Here is a 19,592-nt window from a genome sequence, read left to right as displayed (position 1 = left end):
TTACACATCTTATACATATATATATATATATATATATATATATATATATAAATACAGTGTACATTTAAACACATAAGAGGCATCCATCATAGGACTCCTTACTTGCTAGAGAGGGCAGTTAAATTCCAAACCACTATTAGGGATAACATTTCGAAGGGAATAAAAAATAAAAACATTTACCATCTATCTCCTGGACCAGTCTATTGACTAAACTTTTACATGCTGGGCCACTGGTAATGGAAATTTCTAATATTTCAGATTACCCTTTGATATTATTAATATCATATATATATATATTCTTTTACTCTTTTACTTGTTTCAGTCATTTGAGTGCGGCCATGCTGGAGCATCGCCTTTAGTCGAGCATATCAACCCCAGGACTTGTTCTTTGTAATCCTAGTACTTATTCTATCGTAACTGCTAAGTTACGGGGACGCAAACACACCAGCATTAGTTGTCAAGCGATGTGGGGGAGACAAACACAGACACACACACATACACACATATATATATATACGACGGGCTTCTTTCAGTTTCCATCTAACAAATCCACTCACAAGGCTATGGTCGGCCTGAGGCTATAGTAGAAGACATTTACCCAAGGTGCCACGCAGTGGGACTGAACCCCGAACCATATGGTTGGTAAGCAAGCTATTTACCACACAGCCACTCCTGCGCCCATACATACATACATACATACATATATATATATATATATATATTATATATATATATATTATATATATATATATGGTGTCACACCCATGCTGGTTCCTCATAAACACCTGTGTCAGTGGCATGTTAAGAGCACCAATGCCAGTACCGGCATGAGGAAGGGCATCCAGCCACAGAAACTATACCAAAACAAACAACTGGGGCCTGGTGCAGCCCTCCAGCTTGCCAGCTCCTGTCAAACCATCCACCCCATGGTGGATGGTTTCCCAGCATGGAAAACAGACAAAAAAATGAGGACACAGACACACATGCAATCTCCATCTACAAAATGCATTCACAAAGCCTTGGTTGGCCCAGGGGCTCTGGCAGAAGACACTTGCCCAAAGTGCCGTATAGTGGAACTGAATCTGAAGCTATACGGTTGAAGAATAAGCCTCACTGCACGGCCATGCCTGTCATATTAAATCTTGTTGAATTTCGTTATAAATATTTTGGACACGGTGATTCAGTTGAATAATTCTTCTCTTCTCTTGATATCAAAAACATTTATTTTCTTTCCTTAGACTGCAGCCATGCTGAGGCCAACCTTGAAGAATTTTAATTGAATGAATCAACCCCAGTACTTTTTTTTTTTAAAAGCCTGGTACTTATTCTATTAGTCTCTTTTGCCTAACTGCTAAGTTACACACACACACACACACGCGATAAGTTTATTTCAGTTCCCATCTACGAAATTCATTTCCATGGTTTTAGTTGGCCTGTGGTTATGGTAGAAGACACTTGCCCAAGAGGCCATGTGGTTTGGAAAGCAAGCTTTTTACCACACAGCTATATTTGCACCTGTGTGTGTATATGTGTACACAGACACATGTATATACACACTGGAGTAAATTGTTTAGTAATTACTTCATTAATTCAATTCATTCCTGTAATTGAGATCACATCTTGACTGATAATTTACTTTTTTGTTCTTCATGATAAATTTGGGTTATGATTCAAGTGGAATCTCTTTGCCATTGTTATTTACATTTATTATGTAAAATATCATTTTCATTAAAGATTTTTAGAATTTCATTTTAATTTTCTTTCAAAATGGATAAAATGAATTGTTTGAATCATGTTATCAAAAAGATTGTTTAAATAGTTTTGTGTAATTATAATTATATGGTCATAGATTATAAAGTTACTCTTTGTGATAATGAGAAAAGTGCTTCTTAGTAGAAAACTTGTAATCTACCATAAAGGTAATAATAATAATAATATTTTGCTAGATCAGAACAATGGGTTATTTTCCTGTTTTTATTTTTGTTTTTTCATTCTTGTCTAACATTTCTCCAGCTCCCTCATCAATCATTAGTTTTGACTATTATCCAATTAAGGTTGATTACAATTTCATATCATCTTCATCACTGCATTATTATTAAGTATTGAATTCTTAAGGTTTTGTTATTTTTAATTGTCATTCTAGTCAGTCTATTGTGTAACTTAGTATATTGACTTCCCCACTTCCAATCTGTTTTCTGTATGCTTAAAATACTCTACACAATAGCCGGATTTATTATTATTATCTTTATTATTATTATTATTATTAATAATAATCAGTTAAGGCAGTGAACTGGCAGAATCGTTATATATTACGCTGGATAAAATGCTTAGCAGCATTGCCTCTAACTTCCACGTTTCTGAGTTCAAATTCTGCCAAGGTCATTGTTGCCTTTCATCCTCTCGGGATTTGATAAAAGTACCAGTTGAGTACTGGAGTCAAAATAATTAACATACAACTTCCTCCGAAATTGCTGGCCTTGTGCCAAATTTTGAAATTTATTATTATTGGTATTATTATTAACATTTAGGATTATAATTTCAGATATTACCAACGTTTCTGAGTAGCTTCAGGGGTTTTGCATATTATCAATTAAAATGTGTTTGTAGTAAAACAGCAAAAATAGTTGAGATTGTCAAACTTAATACAGCTTGATATCAAAATATTAATTATATCAATTATAAAATCTTCATGAACATGATCATCATAATCATTTGACATTCACTTCTTTATGCTTGCATGGATCAGATAGAATTTGTTGAGGTAAAATTTGTATGGCCTTCCTGTCACTAACCCCTCACCTGTTTCCAAGCAAGACAATTTTCCCTGTGGCTAAACATGTTTTTCACAGAAGACTGGAAACCAACATCATCACTTGATGTCTTGCAAACAACTTGCACATGCAAGTGCTACCAGTCAAAAGCTCCATATACCGGAAGCCAGCAAATGTATGGAGTCATCAGAAGAGAATGCGCACCGTTTCGGGGCCTACCTCTCACTGGCATCAATGCACACCGGCCACCCCCTCACTGATATGAGGCCCTAGATCAGCTGGTTATCAAATAAAGCTCAATATCCTTCTAGCCATCGCTCACCGTCTCTTTTTAACCAAATCCAGTGACTAGCCTTCTCCACTGTAGATTGGATATCGGTCATGGTGGTATTGACTTTATGATGAGTTAGGCCTAGCGATTTACAACTAGCACATGATGTCATGACAAGGGTGCACACACAAACACATACACACACATCATCATTTAATATTCATTGTCCATGCTGGCATGGGTTGGTTGGTTCGACCAGGGCTGGTAAGCTTAGGGCTTGCACCAGACTCTAGTCTGATTTGGTATGGTTTTTACAGCCGGATACTCTTCCTAACTCTAGCCATTATGAGAGTGTAATGGGTACTCTTATGTGCCACCAACGTGAGTGCCAGTTGTGTGACACCGATATCTGTCACGATTAGGGCAGCAGACTGGCAGAATCGTTAGCATGCTGCGCAAAATGCTTAGTGATATTTCATCTGCCATTACGTTCCAAGTTCAAATTCCGCCAAGGTTAGCTTTGCTCTTCATCCTTTCGGGGTCAATTAAATAAGTACCAGTTACGTGCTGGGGTCGATGTAATCAACTTAATCTCTTTGTCCTTGTTTGCTCCCTGTATGTTCAGCCCCCTTGTGGGCAATAAAGAAATGTGTCACGATTATGATTTCACTTGGCTTGATGGGTCTCATATTGCCAAATGTCTCAGTCATCATTGCCCCTGTGAGTCCCAACACTCAAAAGGTGCATTTTACATGCTGCTGGCATAGGTGCTAGTGAGCTTCTTTCAGTTTCCACCTCACAAATCCACTCGCAAGCCTCTGGTCAACCAGAGGCTATAGTAGAGGACATCTGTTCCAGGTGCCTCACTGTGAGACTGAATCCTAGACCACATGGATGACAAGCAAGCTCATATGCCCATGCCATACCTGCTTCTATAAATTTTGAATGATAAAACAATTGTGTGTTTTGTGAACTCTGGTATATATTTTTTAATAAAATCTATTTAGAGAAATACCAATGGTTTTTTACCAAATCTTTAACTTATTAACATTCAAACTGACCATAATCGGCCAACATTCTACCTGATTTATATCCAGACTAGCTAGATGCAACCTCTCACATCAACCCTACATTATTCCAAATATTAAGTTACCTCTTCAAAATCTCAAAGCTACAAGATAATGCAGGGTTAATTCCAAACAATGAATAAATAAACCTTACATTTGACAGAATAATCTGAATGCTAAAGGGTTAGAGCAAATGTATTAAAATTAAGCTAAAACCAGTTATTCTTTTATGAGTTAAGTTCACTTGGGTAATAATAATTATATGACTCTAATTTATAGGAAACCTTAATTTCAGAACTCACTGAGGTTATAATATAAAAATTCTTGTGGAGTTTCTTGATTAAAAAAAAATTAATGCATGTCACATTCATGCAACATAACATTCCCAAGACATATATAAGTTATAGTCTTTTTGATGTGATAGAATATATGTAGGTTATTTTAATATTTTATCTTTCCTCTTTGATTTAGAAGTATGACAGATTAAATTAAATTCCTGTCATACCTTCAATGAAAGATTATTGCCAATATCTGAAGACAGTCTGTTGGTATAGTATTATGTTTGTTATCAGAATAATCTGTTAAAAAGTAATTGTTGGTCATATATCATATGCAGTCTCATTTCTTTCAAATCTTCTCAACTCTAACCCGTTTAAGAAGCTGGAATTCTACTGAACGTATATATAACTATTATACTGCCACTTAACTGTGGCAGTACCAATAACTAGTTTTAAGAAGCTAATATATTTATACTTCACGTTATTAATTAGTAACGTCGGATCTCTTATGCAAACCAGTAAATTTATAGTTGATATTTTATTCTGAGTACATGTGTGTATACATAATCAAAAAATGAGGTGATTAAGCAGTTTGCTTTGTGATCAACAGTTCCTAGGTTCCATGTAACTGTTTGGTATCTTGGCCAAATGTCATCTACTAGTCTTGAGTTAACTTATGCTTTGTGAGTCAAACTGGGAAGAAACTACAGAAGCTTGTTGGGTAGACTGTACTTTACACTTTGAAAGGTTAACTGTGTGTCGTACTATGTACTGGTTTCCCCTTGGGTAGTTTTGATACCAAAGTATATTACGTTTGACAGGATACCATGTACAGTAATCTGCTAGTCCCTATGGAAACTAGGTGTTGAATGGCTTGTATAAGCTGTATACAAAGATACAGTAAGTGAAGTGAGTCAATGATTTTAGTGAGGAATTTAATGTAAGGGCTTGAGTCCATCACTGCTCAGTTCTCAGGCCCCTCCTATTCATTATATGTTTCTTTATTACCCACCAGGGGCTAAACACAGAGGGGACAAACGGATTAAGTTGATCACATCGACCCCAGTGCATAACTGGTACTTAATTTATCGACCCCAAAAGGATGAAAGGCAAAGTCAACCTCGGTGGAATTTGAACTCAGAACGTAACGGCAAACGAAATACGGCTATGCATTTCGCCCGGCATGCTAACAGTTCTGAAAGCTCGCCGCCTTGCTTCCTATTCATTATAGTCCTACTGGCCATCTCAGTGGAGTTTAAGCTCTAGTTCTCATAGCTGAATCTATAAGGGAACTAGAGAAGAAATTCCAGGCATGGAAGCCAAAGCTGTAGTTGAGAGGTCTTGAAGTTAACTTGGCAAATATGAAAGTTTTAGTAGAAAAGAAGTCAAAACCCTGGTACTTCCAGGGAAATGGCCTTGCTTGATATTCTGAAAAGGAGTAGGTACACACTCCATATGCCGTACTCAAGGTAAACTACTGACACAAGATGTAGCAGAATCACATGCAGATTATCAAAGAACATAAACTTCATGTGATAGATGCATTGAAACAGTATGTTCCATGGATCCAGAAGTTATCAGCAAGAGAGACAGTTGCTCTGAATGTATTTGGCAGCCAAAGTAAGAATGGATTGGGAAAAGTTGAATGAAAGGCAGATTGTATAATGCCTGTGTTAGAACTGCAATGCTGCATGGTAGTGAGACATAGGCATTGAGTGCAGTGGACATCAAAAGACAAACGAAATGAAGCAAACATACTCCATTGGATGTACAATGTAAGTGTGCATGAACAATATGGTATATAAATGGGCTGAGATAAAAGACTGGGCATTATAGGATCCAGGAAAACATGGGATGAAATAGTGAGGCTGACCTCAGGACCCTGAGCATTGCAAAATAAATGATAAAGGACTGAGATGCCTGGTGAAATAAGACTTTTCTTAAAAACTCACTCATTGTGATGAAGCTGACTCTCAGAAGCACTGCCGTGCCAAGTCACTAAATGTCAGGGATGTAAACAAACCTACACCAGTTGTCGAGTGGTAGCGGATCGCAAACACAGCACAATGTCACACGCACATCTGACAGGCTTTCTCACAGTTTCTGTCTACTGGATTCACTCACAAGACAAGGATCGACCTGAGGCTCCAGTAGAAGACATTTGAGCGCAAAGTGCCGCACAGTGAGACCAAACCTGGAACCACATGGCTGTTAAGGAAGCTTCTTAACCATACGGCTAATAACTGAATTTATGCAATTTTGGAATAGTTGTTACCCACATGTATGTGTAGGCAGGCATTCTTTTACTTTTTTTTTGTTTTTTTTTTTGTTTTCTGAATTTAATACTTCCTGTTAGCTGCAGGAATTCAGTAGCTAGATTTTTATATACAGAGATAAATATAATTTTATATATAGAGATAGATAGATAGATAGATAAATAGATACATACAAGCAGTAATTGACTTTAACCTGCACATGTCTGGCTGCCTATTTCGTTTTCCCCTCTCACTTCTTTACCCCCATTTCCAGGCTTCCTTTCAAAGTTGCCTCCCTGCTAAAGTTTTGATAACCTGTTAAAAGACCCAAAACAAAACAAGGAGATTTTTTTTTTTTTTCTATTTCATGTCTGGTATATATTTCTGGTTAGATAATTCCTCCTATCATAAATTCCATTTTATATAAATACACATACACACACATGTGTGTGTGGGTTTTTATTCCTTCGTACCTGCAAATAAATTCCCTACTTTTTTCTTTTTCATTTTTATTATGGAAACTATTTTTGCAAAAGTAAAAAAAAAGTAAAAAAAAAACTAAACCAACAGCATGGCTGTGTGAGTAAAAAGCTTGGTTTACAGCCACATATTCTTGGGTTCAGTCCTACTGCACAGCATCTTAGGCAAGAATCTTCTATAGCTCCAGGTTAATTGATGCTTTGTGAATAAATTTGATTGATAGAAACTGTCAGCCTGTCATATTTTATATATATACTCTTTTACTTGTTTCAGTCATTTGACTGTGGTCATGCTGGAGCACCACCTTTAGTCGAGCAAATCGACCCTAGGACTTATTCTTTGTAAGCCTAGTACTTATTCTATCGGTCTCTTTTGCCGAACTGCTAAGTTACGAGGACATAAACACACCAGCATCGGTTGTCAAAACGATGTTGGGTGGGGGGAACAAACAGACACACACACATACATATATACGATGGGCTTCTTTCAGTTTCCGTCTACCTAATCCACTCAGAAGGCTTTGGTCGGCCCGAGGCTATAGTAGAAGACACTTGCCCAAGGTGCCACACAGTGGAACTGAACCCGCAACCATGTGGTTGGTAAGCAAGCTACTTACTACACAGCCACTCCTAAATCATATATATGTGTGTGTGTGTGTGCATGTTTGTTTGTCCCTCACTGCTTGACAGCAAGTACAGATTATTTGTAAATTATAAGGTTGTGTATGTGTGGAATGAGAAACAGAAAGAAAGAAAGAAAGAAGCATGTCTATGTGGTTAAGAATTTTGCTTCACAAGCATATGGTTGTAGGTTCATTTTTGTTGCATGGCACCTTTGGTTGCCTTGGAGTAACCAATTCATTATAAGTGGAATTCATATGCAAGAATTGCATGGAAACTGCACATATGCTTGTGTGCGTACATACATTGTTGTTTCCATTTCATCTCCTGAAATTATCTGAACCAAATATGGCAATGCTGTGTTTACATTCCAATTGAATATTACATCCTATTGCTGTTTTTGAAGTAGTCGGGGGGAAAAAAAATTTCTTTCTTCTAAACAAGTTATAGTTGGCAACAAAAAGAGTGTCTGGCAGTAAAATACTGCCTGAAATAAAGAACTCTTTTTCACTCAAAAACTGATGTATATAGTCGCATCTTCTCAGTATTACTTCCCTCTCCCAGTCGAGGAGTTTTCTTCTTGCAAGGTACTTGGTGACCCTGTCAAAGCTGGTGCCACAGAAAAACCACTCAGCACCCAGTATACTCTTGTAAAGTGGTTGATGTTAGGAAGAGCATCCAGCTGTAGAAACCATGCCAAAATTGACGATGGAAAGTGGTAAGGTTCTCGGCCTTGCCAGATCCTGTCAGAGTACTCATCTCAAGTTAGCATGGAAAACACATTAAATGATGATATATGTGTGTCTATCTATCATGTAAATATGTATATATATATATATATATGTGTATATATATATACTCTTTTACTTGTTTCAGTCATTTGACTGTGGCCATGTTGGAGCACCGCCTTTAGTCGAACAAATCGACCCCAGGACTTATTCTTTGTAAGCCTAGTACTTATTCTGTTGGTCTCTTTTGCTGAACCGCTAAGTTACGGGGACCTAAACACACTAGCATCAGTTGTCAAACACAGACACGAACACACACACACATATACGATGGGCTCTTTCAGTTCCCATCTACCAAATCCACTCACAAGGCTTTGGTCAGCCCGAGGCTATAGTAGAAGACACTTGCCCAAGGTGAACCCGGAACTATGTGGTTTGTAAGCAAGCTACTTACCACACAGCCACTCCTATGCCTATATATATATATATAAGAGAAAGATGGGGATTGGAAAGTCAATTATTATTTAACAGCAAATTAATCATCTATACTTTCAGCTGTTTCAATTAATACTCAGTAAATATTAAATAAATATTAAATTTATATTTATACTAGCAGTATCGCCCGGCGTTGCTCGGGTTTGTAAGGGAAATAACTATATAAGCATTTTTAGAGAGTTACTTCCCTTATAGATGCCAATTCGGGCTTTCTTAGCCATTTCTGTTTTGGTGTCTTCAAGCCATGAAGTCGTTGTTCTAAAAGAACGCTGGTCTCCTTGACAACGCTTTACGACGTTGATTTCCTTACACTCCCTTCCCACAGCTTCATGAGGGAGGGAAGAAGGGGGAGAAGCAAACAGGTGCAGGTGTGACCATGGACGCCAACTCCGCTGCCATCGACACACGAAAAATTATGCATTAAAATGGAATAAAAAATTATGTTAAATTATTTTTAAAATCGTAGACTCATCGTAGACGCGCGCTAATACTCAGACGGGCTCGATATGAGTCACAACTATAAGATACCCGAATTTGGTTAAACTGCACCGCAAAATGTGGGAGTAGTTAGGAATCTAAATCGAAGGGGACAGACACTAACACAACTACAGTTTTATGTATATAGATGACCCGAGCATAACATCTTCAGAGGAGGAAAAAAATATGCCCTTAGATGTTTTTTATGCGTTTATGGATTCATTATAAAACACCCAAGGGTATATTTTCTTCCCTCTGAAGATATGCTCAGGTCATATCAATATAAATTTAATATTTACTTATTATTTACTGAGTATTAATCGAAACAGTTGAAAGTGATGATGATTAATTTGCTTTTAATAATAAATAATTATTAGCTTCCAATCTCCATTTTCTTTTTTTTTCTTTTTTTTTTTTCATATGAGTATTAAACTGTATTTCGTTTTTGGATTTAGTTTGCAAGATTCTTTATATGAGTTCATGTGTTGAAGCATATTCTGTTGTGTCTGGGGAGAGTCGTTTTCTTTTTGTGCCTTATAATGCAACACACTCACCGGTAAAATTTCCACTTATTTTTATTTTCCTAAAATGTTCGTTGCGTCTTGCAACCTTTTCAATAGGCACAAAAAGAAAATGACTCTCCCTAGACACAACAGAGTATAACCTGTGTTTTTTATGTATACACCTATTACTTGAAGGAAATTAATTCCCCATAAATACTAGGTATTGAAGCAGTATTTCCTTGGTTGAAACCATCCCTTAATGAGGTTAACACCACCTCTAATTAAATATCGATATCATTGTTGTTTAATGTCTGCCTTTTATGCTAGCATGGGTGGGATATATATTAATGTGTAGGGCGGCGAGCATGCCGGGCGAAATGCTTAGCGGTATTTCATCTGCTGCTACATTCTGAGTTCAAATTCTGCCAAGGTCGACTTCGCCTTTCATCCTTTTGGGGTCGATTAAATAAGTACCAGTTATGCACTGGGGTCGATATAATCGACTTAATCCGTTTGTCTGTCCTTGTTTTCCTCTCTGTGTTTAGCCCCTTGTGGGCAATAAAGAAATATTTATTAATGTGTTGGTATATGTTGGACAAAGGAGATACAAATGCTTCAGTACATGTTGTAATGGATTTACACTTTTACTTGTTTCAGTCATTTGATTGTGGCCATGCTGGAGCACCACCTTTAGTTGAGCAAATCGACCCCAGGACTTATTCTTTATAAGCTTAGTACTTATTCTATCGGTCTCATTTTGCTGAACTGCTAAATTACAGTGACCTAAACACACCAGCATCGGTTGTCAAGCAATGTTGGGGGAACAAACACAGACACACATATGTGTGTGTGTGTGTGTGTGTGTGATGGGCTTCTTTCAGTTTCCGTCTACCAAATCCACTCACAAGGCTTTGGTCGACCTGAGGCTATAGTAGAAGACACTTGCTCAAGGTGCCATGCAGTTGGACTGAACACGGAACCATGTGGTTGGTAAGCTAGCTACTTACCACACAGCCACTCTCACACCTTTTTATTGAAACTGAAACTGGGAAGTTGTCTCTTAATTTGAATTTCCTGCACCTATAATCTCCAAAGTCTCTGTGTGTGCATGCATGCACTAGTGTACAATAAACTCTTTGCCAAATTCCAACTCCGTTTAATTTTTGCTAAATATATAAGACTTAAATATTTAAGTATAATATGTAGTATTCCAATAAGATTTGTATTCTAAATATCTTTTCATTTTCTGATATTTTCAGAGTCTGGTCTGACTGAGGTATGCTACAGTACATTGGCCCTTGATTATATGCAAAAGACAAGACCTTCATCTGCATTATGGATGTACACACCGGCCTATCATAAATCCCAAGACCTTCTACTCAACCAACATCCAGAACCAGAAGTATCGGCACCGTTTGCAAACAACACTGAAGGCACAGATGAATGCACAGAAAAGGAGCATTGCACTGCTTCTTCTTGCACACCACACACCAGAGACAGCAATGTTGTAGATTATGGCCACCAGCATCCTCATCAGTATGCGATGACAAACCCTCCTAATATCCCATCTTCCAACAACATTAACAGCCGCAGTCAGTCGTTATGCAGCTGCAACAACCACTTCCCAGACTATGTATTTTTCAATCTTGCACAAAATGAGTATTTGGAAAAATAAATAATTAATGGAAGGAAAAAAAAAAAAAATAAAGGAAAAGGTTTGTGTGTGTATTAATCACACATGGTAGACATTGCATATTTACACGTTATCAGATCCTACGTTCTGCACTGATAGCTAATCAATTCTGTTCGGTTGACTGAATGCAAATCATTTTGGAAATGATTTCACACTGATGAAAAGGACCCGACCGATTACGTATGGTATGAAGTGGAGGGGGAAATTAAAATGATCAATTTGATATGTTTTTTTTTTTTTAAATGTTATGTAGTGGTATTTTACAGTTTATCTATCCACTTGTAAAGTAAGTTTAATGCAAGTTAAACTCCTCTTGATTTTGTTTTATAAATCATCTTTTTTGTTTTTTTCCAAAGTATATTCATGGCATTTAAAATATACAAACATTTTAGAAAACTATCAATGGAAAATAATCTCACTTTTCTATACATTAAGTGGAAACTTTTTTTTTTTTAAACGATCATTTAAAGATCCATGTATTATTGCTGCTGGATATATCAAATGAAAAATTTCGACATTTCATGTTTTAACTTTACCATAGTTATATCCTAGCTTCATCAACATATATATTGTATATTATTTCATGTCAGAAATTTATGCTGAGGAGGGCTTTTATTTCAAATTCCCTTGAAACAGTGCCAGTGTAAAAATATTTTTGACAGTTGTTAGCAAGACATTGTTTTTTCCTTCAGTTGTGAAACAGAAAAAGGTAGGGGATAAAAAAAATTAAAGCCTAAATATCCCTAGCCTTATTCCAGGGCCCTATTTGCAAAATATTAAGCCATAGGCTGTTTTAATGCATTAAAATAAAACCTAACACACTGGGGGTATTTTTTCAGAAAAAGGTACAAAAAAAAAAGTTGGTTCTTTTTAAAAATATCTTTTATTGTGTTATTGTTAGAAAATTTGAGGGCAGTGAGTAGTTTGAAACCATTGACAAATTCTACTCTAAACTATTTTATTTATAGTGTTTCTAAACATTCTGATAATCCAAAATTAAATCTGGCTTAAATAGAATTTATATATTTTTGGAATTTGTTCTTTGATAATTATAGTTGATTGCTTATTACAGTAATTGAACTTTATAATTCTTCAGTTAATGAATTTTAAATTTTAAAGATATCCTTCGAAAACCATCCACACTAACAAGCAATTTAAAGAAATAAAATGAATTTTTATTTCTTGTTTTGGGTTAAGGAGCCATAATTATTGGCTTTGGTGTTTTCAATAGTTTATATCTATTCCATTTACTTAACCTTTTTTGGAAAAAAAAAATCATACTAAAACTATCATCGGACCAATATAATCAATAGTTTGAATTGAACTATCATGCCACCTCATTTCTAACTGGCTGCTCAGCTTTCAAAGAAACTAAAGCTTTTTTCTTGTTTTTATGCATTGTTGATTTATCTAATAATATTGAACTTATTCTCGTATTAAACAACAACAACAACAAAAACTGAAAATTGTTATGACTTTGAGCTGTCACATATTCTCGTACATATAATCTTCATCCTCTTCATCATCAGTCTTTTAACATCCATGCTAGCATGGGTCAGGCGGAATTCATGGAGGCAGGCCTTCGGTGCCCAATGCCTTTTCTGTCTCCAACTTTCACCTATTACCAAACAAGGTAGTATTTCTCCATGTCCAGGCATGTTTTACCTGGAAGATCAAAAATGGACGTCGTATTTATGATGGTGGTATCAAAACAAGAAGACACACAGCCATGTATATATGTATGTGTATATATATATATATAATGGGTGTGTAGTTTTTTTTTTTCCAGTGTCTACCAAATCCATCTGCAAGTCAATCTGGAGCTATAGTAGATCCTTGCCCAATGTGCCACTCGGTGGCACTGGTCCTGAATCCACATGGTTGGGGAGCAAACTTGACCATACAGCAATACCTGTGCCTATATATCATCGTTTTGAAAAACCTCAAGCTGTTTTTTTTTTTTTTTTTTTTTTTTTTAAATTCCCCCTTATCATAGTCTCTCATTCCATCAACACATACATATATAATCTTGATAGCATTTCTATCTACTACGAATAAATCTGACCTACCTACCATCCTGAATATTTGCAGTTCCTAGTCAAAAAAACTTATTTATTCATGTTCATGGTGGTTGGGGTGGGAGGGAGGGCAAACAGACAAAGCTACATATCTATATCTTACAATAATATTGTCATTTTTTTTTTCTCCTTAAGAATACCAGAACAATGCAGAAAAAGCAATTTGTTTTCTTTTTTTCAAAAAAAAAAAATAATAATAAAAAAAAAAAGACAAAAGAACCAGTTAAAATGGTTATAGTAACCTATTGACTTTGGACTATTTTTCTTGAACTTATATATATTTTTTTATGGACTTCATTTGAGTCTTGTGTGTTGGAGATATTAACTGGAAATACATCCTTTTGTAAGATTTGAGACAAGTGAAAACTTGAAATGTGATGAAAAAAAAAGAAAGAAAAAAAAAAGTTGAAGAACAGTGATTATATTTTACCTGCTTGCCAAAATATAAGATGTTATTTATGTGATCAAAAAAAAAAAAACAATTATCTTACATGAAAGGCAAAAAAAATGTACATATTTATTGCTTTATTTTTTTTAATTTATGACTCTCCTTCAGAACAAGATTTGTCATTTAATGAATAACTTGTTTGTTATTCTCAAATAAATAAATTCCAAAGTTCTAAAACATAAATCTATAGTTTGCTTTCTTTTTGTTTTCCCCCGCCACTCATTTCTTCCAGAATTATTTATATTTGCATATTTATTTTTCTGATCATAAATTGTAATTATTTTAACGACCCTGTTATATTATGTTTTATTTAAATTTGTTTTTTATTCAACCCTTTAGCATTCAGATTAAACTGTCAAATATAATGCTTAATTTATTCACATTGATTTGAATTAATCGTTTATTATTTAGTTGCTTTAATGCAGTGAGCTGGCAGAATCATTAGCACGCTGGGCGAAATGCTTAGCGGTATTTCATCTGCTGCTACGTTCTGAGTTCAAATTTGCCTTTCATCCTTTCCTGAGTCAATTAAATAAGTACCAGTTACACACTGGGGTTGACATAATTGATTTAATCCATTTGTATGTCCTTGTTTGTCTCCTCTGTGTTTAGCCCCTTGTGAGTAGTAAAGAAATAAGAAACGTTAGCATGCCTTGAAAAATGCTTATCGGAATTTCGTTCTGAGTTCAAATTCCACCAAGGTCGTCTTTGCCTTTCATCCTTACTTATTTTATCGACCCTGAAAAAGATGAAAGGTAAAGTTGACCTCGGCAGAATTTGATCTCAGAAATACTGCTAAGTATTTTACATGGTGCGATTATAACCCTACCAGCTAAGCTGCCTCATATTAATCTAGTATAGATTTCACATTTTGGCACACAAGACCAGATATATTAGGAGATGGGTAAGTCGATTACATTGACCCTGCCCCCAGTATTTGTGATAGGCAAAATCACCCTCTGGAATTTGAACGCAGAATGTGAAGATGGAAGTGATGCTAAGAATTTTACCTGATGCGGCAATGACACTGCCAGCTCACTGCCTCATAATTAATCTTATATTGATTAATAAATTGTCTAGTACTAAACATTTAATTACTACTGATTTAATAAGCGTAATTATGTATTGATGTAGTATTTATCATTTAATTATTACTTATCTAGCATTGACCATTAAATTCTTCCTGATTTAATATTGATCATTATAATATTGATTATTAAATCTAATTCGGACTTAGATTTATTTGATCTGAAATCAAACATTAAATTACTGATCTGTTTACTCATCATTTAATTACTGAGCTAATACTGATAATTACAATACTATTGATCTAATGATGATCATTAGATTACTGACCAAATACTAATTATTGTAGTATTGATAAATTATATTAACGATTTAATTGACCCTTGAATGATGAAGAAAGGGGTTTGACTAAGCAAGATTCGAACTCGAAAGGAAGAATACAAATATGACACTGAGCAGCGTACTAGATATCTTTTCAATGTTTTAACTGGACATTGAACTGTGGCCATGCTGGAGTGTTGCCTTGAAGGGTTTAGTTGAACAAATTGAACACTTGATACTTATTCTTTTAGTGTCTTTTGTCAAACCACTAAGTTACAGGGACATAAACAAACCAATGCAGGTTGTCAGGCAACGAAGGAAATAAGCAAATGCATACAAATGCATCTACACATACACACACACACACATATATATATATACACACATGTATGATTGGCTTCCCACATTTCAGCTACCAAATTCATTCTCAAGGCTTTGGTCAACCTGGAGTTATAGTAGATGCTTGGTCAAAGTGCCATGCAGTGGGACTGAACCCAAAACTTACATGGTTGCAAAGCAAGCTTCATAACCTCAGTTTCAGATGAAATTAGACCAAAAACATTTGTCATCTGTAAACTTCTCTCATGTTTGTTACATTTTAAAACTTTGCTACAATCGACAAAAGATCACAGCTGGAACTTTTTTCGCTGGTGTGGAGAAACTTTGGATGAAATTAGAGCAGAATTAGACTAGAAATTTCAGATGAAATTGGACTAGAATTTGACCATTTCAGATGAAATTAGACCAGAAACATCTCTCATCTGTAAATTTCTGTTAAGTTTGTTACATTTTAAAATTTTGCAGCAAATGAAAGGACCGCCCCGGGCGGCACACACCCTAGCTACGCAAGGGTTTATACCACACTGCCACGCCAGCTCCTATAAAAGTCGATTTTTAATGGACCCTTTACATACTACTGTAGATCCCCAATTTGCTTTTCTGCTTGCGTGGCCCCCACAAATATCTCGTATGAACCCCGACTGAGAACCACTGCTAAAGTCAAATCATTTGTACAGGTTTACCAGCAAGAAACGAGGAGTCATCAGTCATCTAAGACAGAAGAGTCCATCTCACCTAAACGTTCTAACAGTCTAACATGAACTTATTAATAGCCAGAAATTCAGACTGAAGTCGTATATGAATAGAAATAACATATAGTTGTATATATGTCTGTACTTATGTTAAACTAATAGGTATAACATGGTAATATAACCTGTAACAATATGCATCATCACATTAGCAGGAAGTGCCTACTTATGTACCTGATACAAGCATCCCCCGCATTACGGAAACACACGTCTGTTAACCTTTCAGTAATGTAGGTATCTCACACAAAATGCATTTCTCACTGTCTTCCATAACGTGGAAGCCAGAAGTAAAATACTTTTCGTGTTATGGAATTCAACATTACGGCAAAATTCTTCAAGAATGCATGACTTCCTTAATGTAGAGGAAACTGTACTTTACAGAGCAAGTTAAGCTAGACGTTTTGCTGGTTAGGTGGTTGTGGTGACATTAACGGTGTATGAGAAATGAAAATAACTCGAAAGAAATTTGAAACTCGTCGCCAAGGGAGCTAACTTCTAATTAAATGTTATAAAGCATTTTTCAGACTTTTTTCTTTATTTGTTTCAGCTATTGGACTACTGGGGCAGCGGTTTGAAGGATTTAGTCAAACAAATCGCTCCTGGTATTTAATTATTATTGCGATTTTAAAAAAATCTCGTACTCCTCCTATCAATAAGTTTTGCGGATCTTTTCGGTTTGAACGGCAGTTTTTTCTAGCGGTGTCATATGAAATTGTCACCCATAATTGTGACCCTAGTATCGATCTATTGCATTTCAATCTGTTTTAGGGTTAGGGGTGTAGGGAAGGGTATCTTTTTTTTCTTCACAAATGTAAATAAACCCAATCTGTTTCTTAAACGAGGGACATATTCATATGCCACAGAATGTTTTCACCTCAATAGACGTCATTGATTGGTTGAAATTGAAAAAAAACAAACAAATATCTTACAAACTATAGAATTTTCTCAATAAAGCCAAGAGAAAAAGTTGTTTTATAAACACATTCTACCAGTATACGAAGTTTAAAAGTGTTTAGTTACGTGGAAATTATTTAAAAAAAACTGCCGGTCAAACCGAAAAGATCCAGCACTTCTAAGTTTCGGGGACATAAACAAACCATCAAAACAAGCGGTGAAGGGTGACAAACACAGCTCATATCGACCCATCCTCGAATATTGCATCCAGGCCTGAAATCCATATCCCCAGAAAGACATTCAGCACCTGAAACAGGTTCAACGCTTAGCCACCCGAATGGTCGCGGGTTTGTCTAAGCTTACGTATTAGGAACGTCTCCAACAGCTGGTATCATCTTCACTCGAACGACGGAGGATGCGGTGAGATCTCATCCTGGCTTTCAAAGAGGCTCTGCACTACTGTGGCGACTTTGTATAAAACAGTATACAACAATAACTTTTTTTTTACATGGCTTAAGCATATTGTGTTCTGCTGCCAATAAATTTGTTTTGATTTGATTTGGCATGGATGTGTGCATGCACGCACATGCGTGTATGTGTCTTTGTACCTGTGTTTGCCCCCACCACCGCTTGACAACGCTTGGTGTGTTTACGGACCCGTAACTTAACAGTTTGCTAAAAGATTCTGATGGAATAAGTACCAGGTTTAAAAAAAAAAAATTCCGAAATCTATTCGTTCGACTAAAATTTAGTGCTCCAGCATGGCCGCAGTCTGATGAAAGAAAAAGAAAAAAGATATAATTTGTTTGTATGTGCGTAGGCGTAGGAGTGGCTGTGTGGTAAATTGCTTACTTGCCAACCACATGATTCCGGGTTCAGTCCCACTGCGTGGCACCTTGGGCAAGTGTCTTCTACTATAGCTTCGGGCCGAGCAAATCCTTGTGAATGGATTTGGTAGACGGAAACTGAAAGAAGCCCGTCGTATATATGTATATCTATATAAATATAAATATGTGTGTGTGAATATGTTTGTGTGTCTGTATTTGTCCCCCCCCACCCACCTACCAACATCGCTTGACACCCGATGCTGGTGTGTTTACGTCCCCATAACTTAGCGGTTCGGCAAAAGAGACCGATAGAATAAGTACTAGGCTTACAAAGAATAAGTCCTGGGTTCGATTTGCTCGACTAAAGGCGGTGCTCCAGTATGACCAGTCAAATGACTGAAACAAGTAAAAGAGTAGAGAGAGAGAGAGAGAGTTCTTTTTCTTGCTGGCTTTGGTTGGCACTTGCCAATGTGTCGCACAGTGATACTGAACTGAAGACCGCAATGTTCAGAAATCTTCTGAACCACACAATAACATTCAGTGTTTTGTCGAACTCGGAAGGATCTAAGTCAAAACAACCCACAATAATGCAATGATGCTTTCCTGCAACAGTAAGGCTTATAATGACGCTATTGACGAGTTCGCCTCGTCTTCATGAACAAATTTGTCTCATTCGATCAAATTATAAACTGACACCATAAATTTCAAGCAGATCTTTCTGCTCGGCCGCCACTTTTGAATTTCTTCGATTTTTGTCCCAGTTGATTTCATATTTGGTGTATTGGTGTAGTTTTGAATGGAGACCATTGACGTGAAATTCATTTTCGCCATAAATCAATAAATAAAAAGGTTAATAGCTTTTAAAGTTTTCAAATTTTGGGTAATTTTAGCCAATTGAAAACCACAGACAAATAAATGCATGTTTCCATAGTAATAAGTCAAGGTGTTACCAAGCTGCTTACCCACGTGGTCATTTTTCGCTTATTGAATGCTTAAAACACATGCAGTATGAGGTGGTTATGAGATGTACTAAAAATAATAGCTAAATAGGCCTTAAATCACGCACCCATTTTTTTTTTTTTTTTTTTGCATAATCGTATGAATTCCTGTGTGTAGAATACAAATTGGCAAAAATTTTCTGGAACCTCAAAAAAATGAAAAGTTATGAGGGGTTATAAGGCTTGCATAAAGCAGAATTCCACCAATATTTCATTTGTTTACGGTTGACAAACACGTACAGTCGCACACAAAATGACATCTTCCAAAACCTGT

The 19,592-nt window shown here is 36.2% G+C and overlaps 1 protein-coding gene across 2 annotated transcripts in view; it reads left to right on the top strand.

Moving 5' to 3' along the window:
• LOC115214297 overlaps positions 1-14,151 on the top strand; it is a 58,247-nt gene extending 44,096 nt beyond the window's left edge. Inside the window, exons 3-4 of one of the 2 annotated variants that reach the window (XM_036504752.1) lie at positions 1,239-1,318; positions 11,205-14,151. In XM_036504752.1, the coding sequence (XP_036360645.1) occupies positions 1,239-1,280 (42 nt within the window). In that variant the 3' untranslated portion in view covers positions 1,281-1,318; positions 11,205-14,151. The remainder of the gene's footprint in view (positions 1-1,238; positions 1,319-11,204) is intronic. The other variant, XM_029783453.2, reaches the window with a different exon arrangement.
• The last annotated feature ends 5,441 nt before the right edge of the window (positions 14,152-19,592 follow it).

The sequence above is a fragment of the Octopus sinensis genome, linkage group LG7 (assembly GCF_006345805.1).
Source record: "Octopus sinensis linkage group LG7, ASM634580v1, whole genome shotgun sequence".
In the NCBI taxonomy this organism is placed as follows: Eukaryota; Metazoa; Mollusca; class Cephalopoda; order Octopoda; family Octopodidae; genus Octopus; species Octopus sinensis.
The sequence above is the reverse complement of the archived record's forward strand: the minus strand, read 5'-3'. Positions and strand labels throughout refer to the sequence as shown.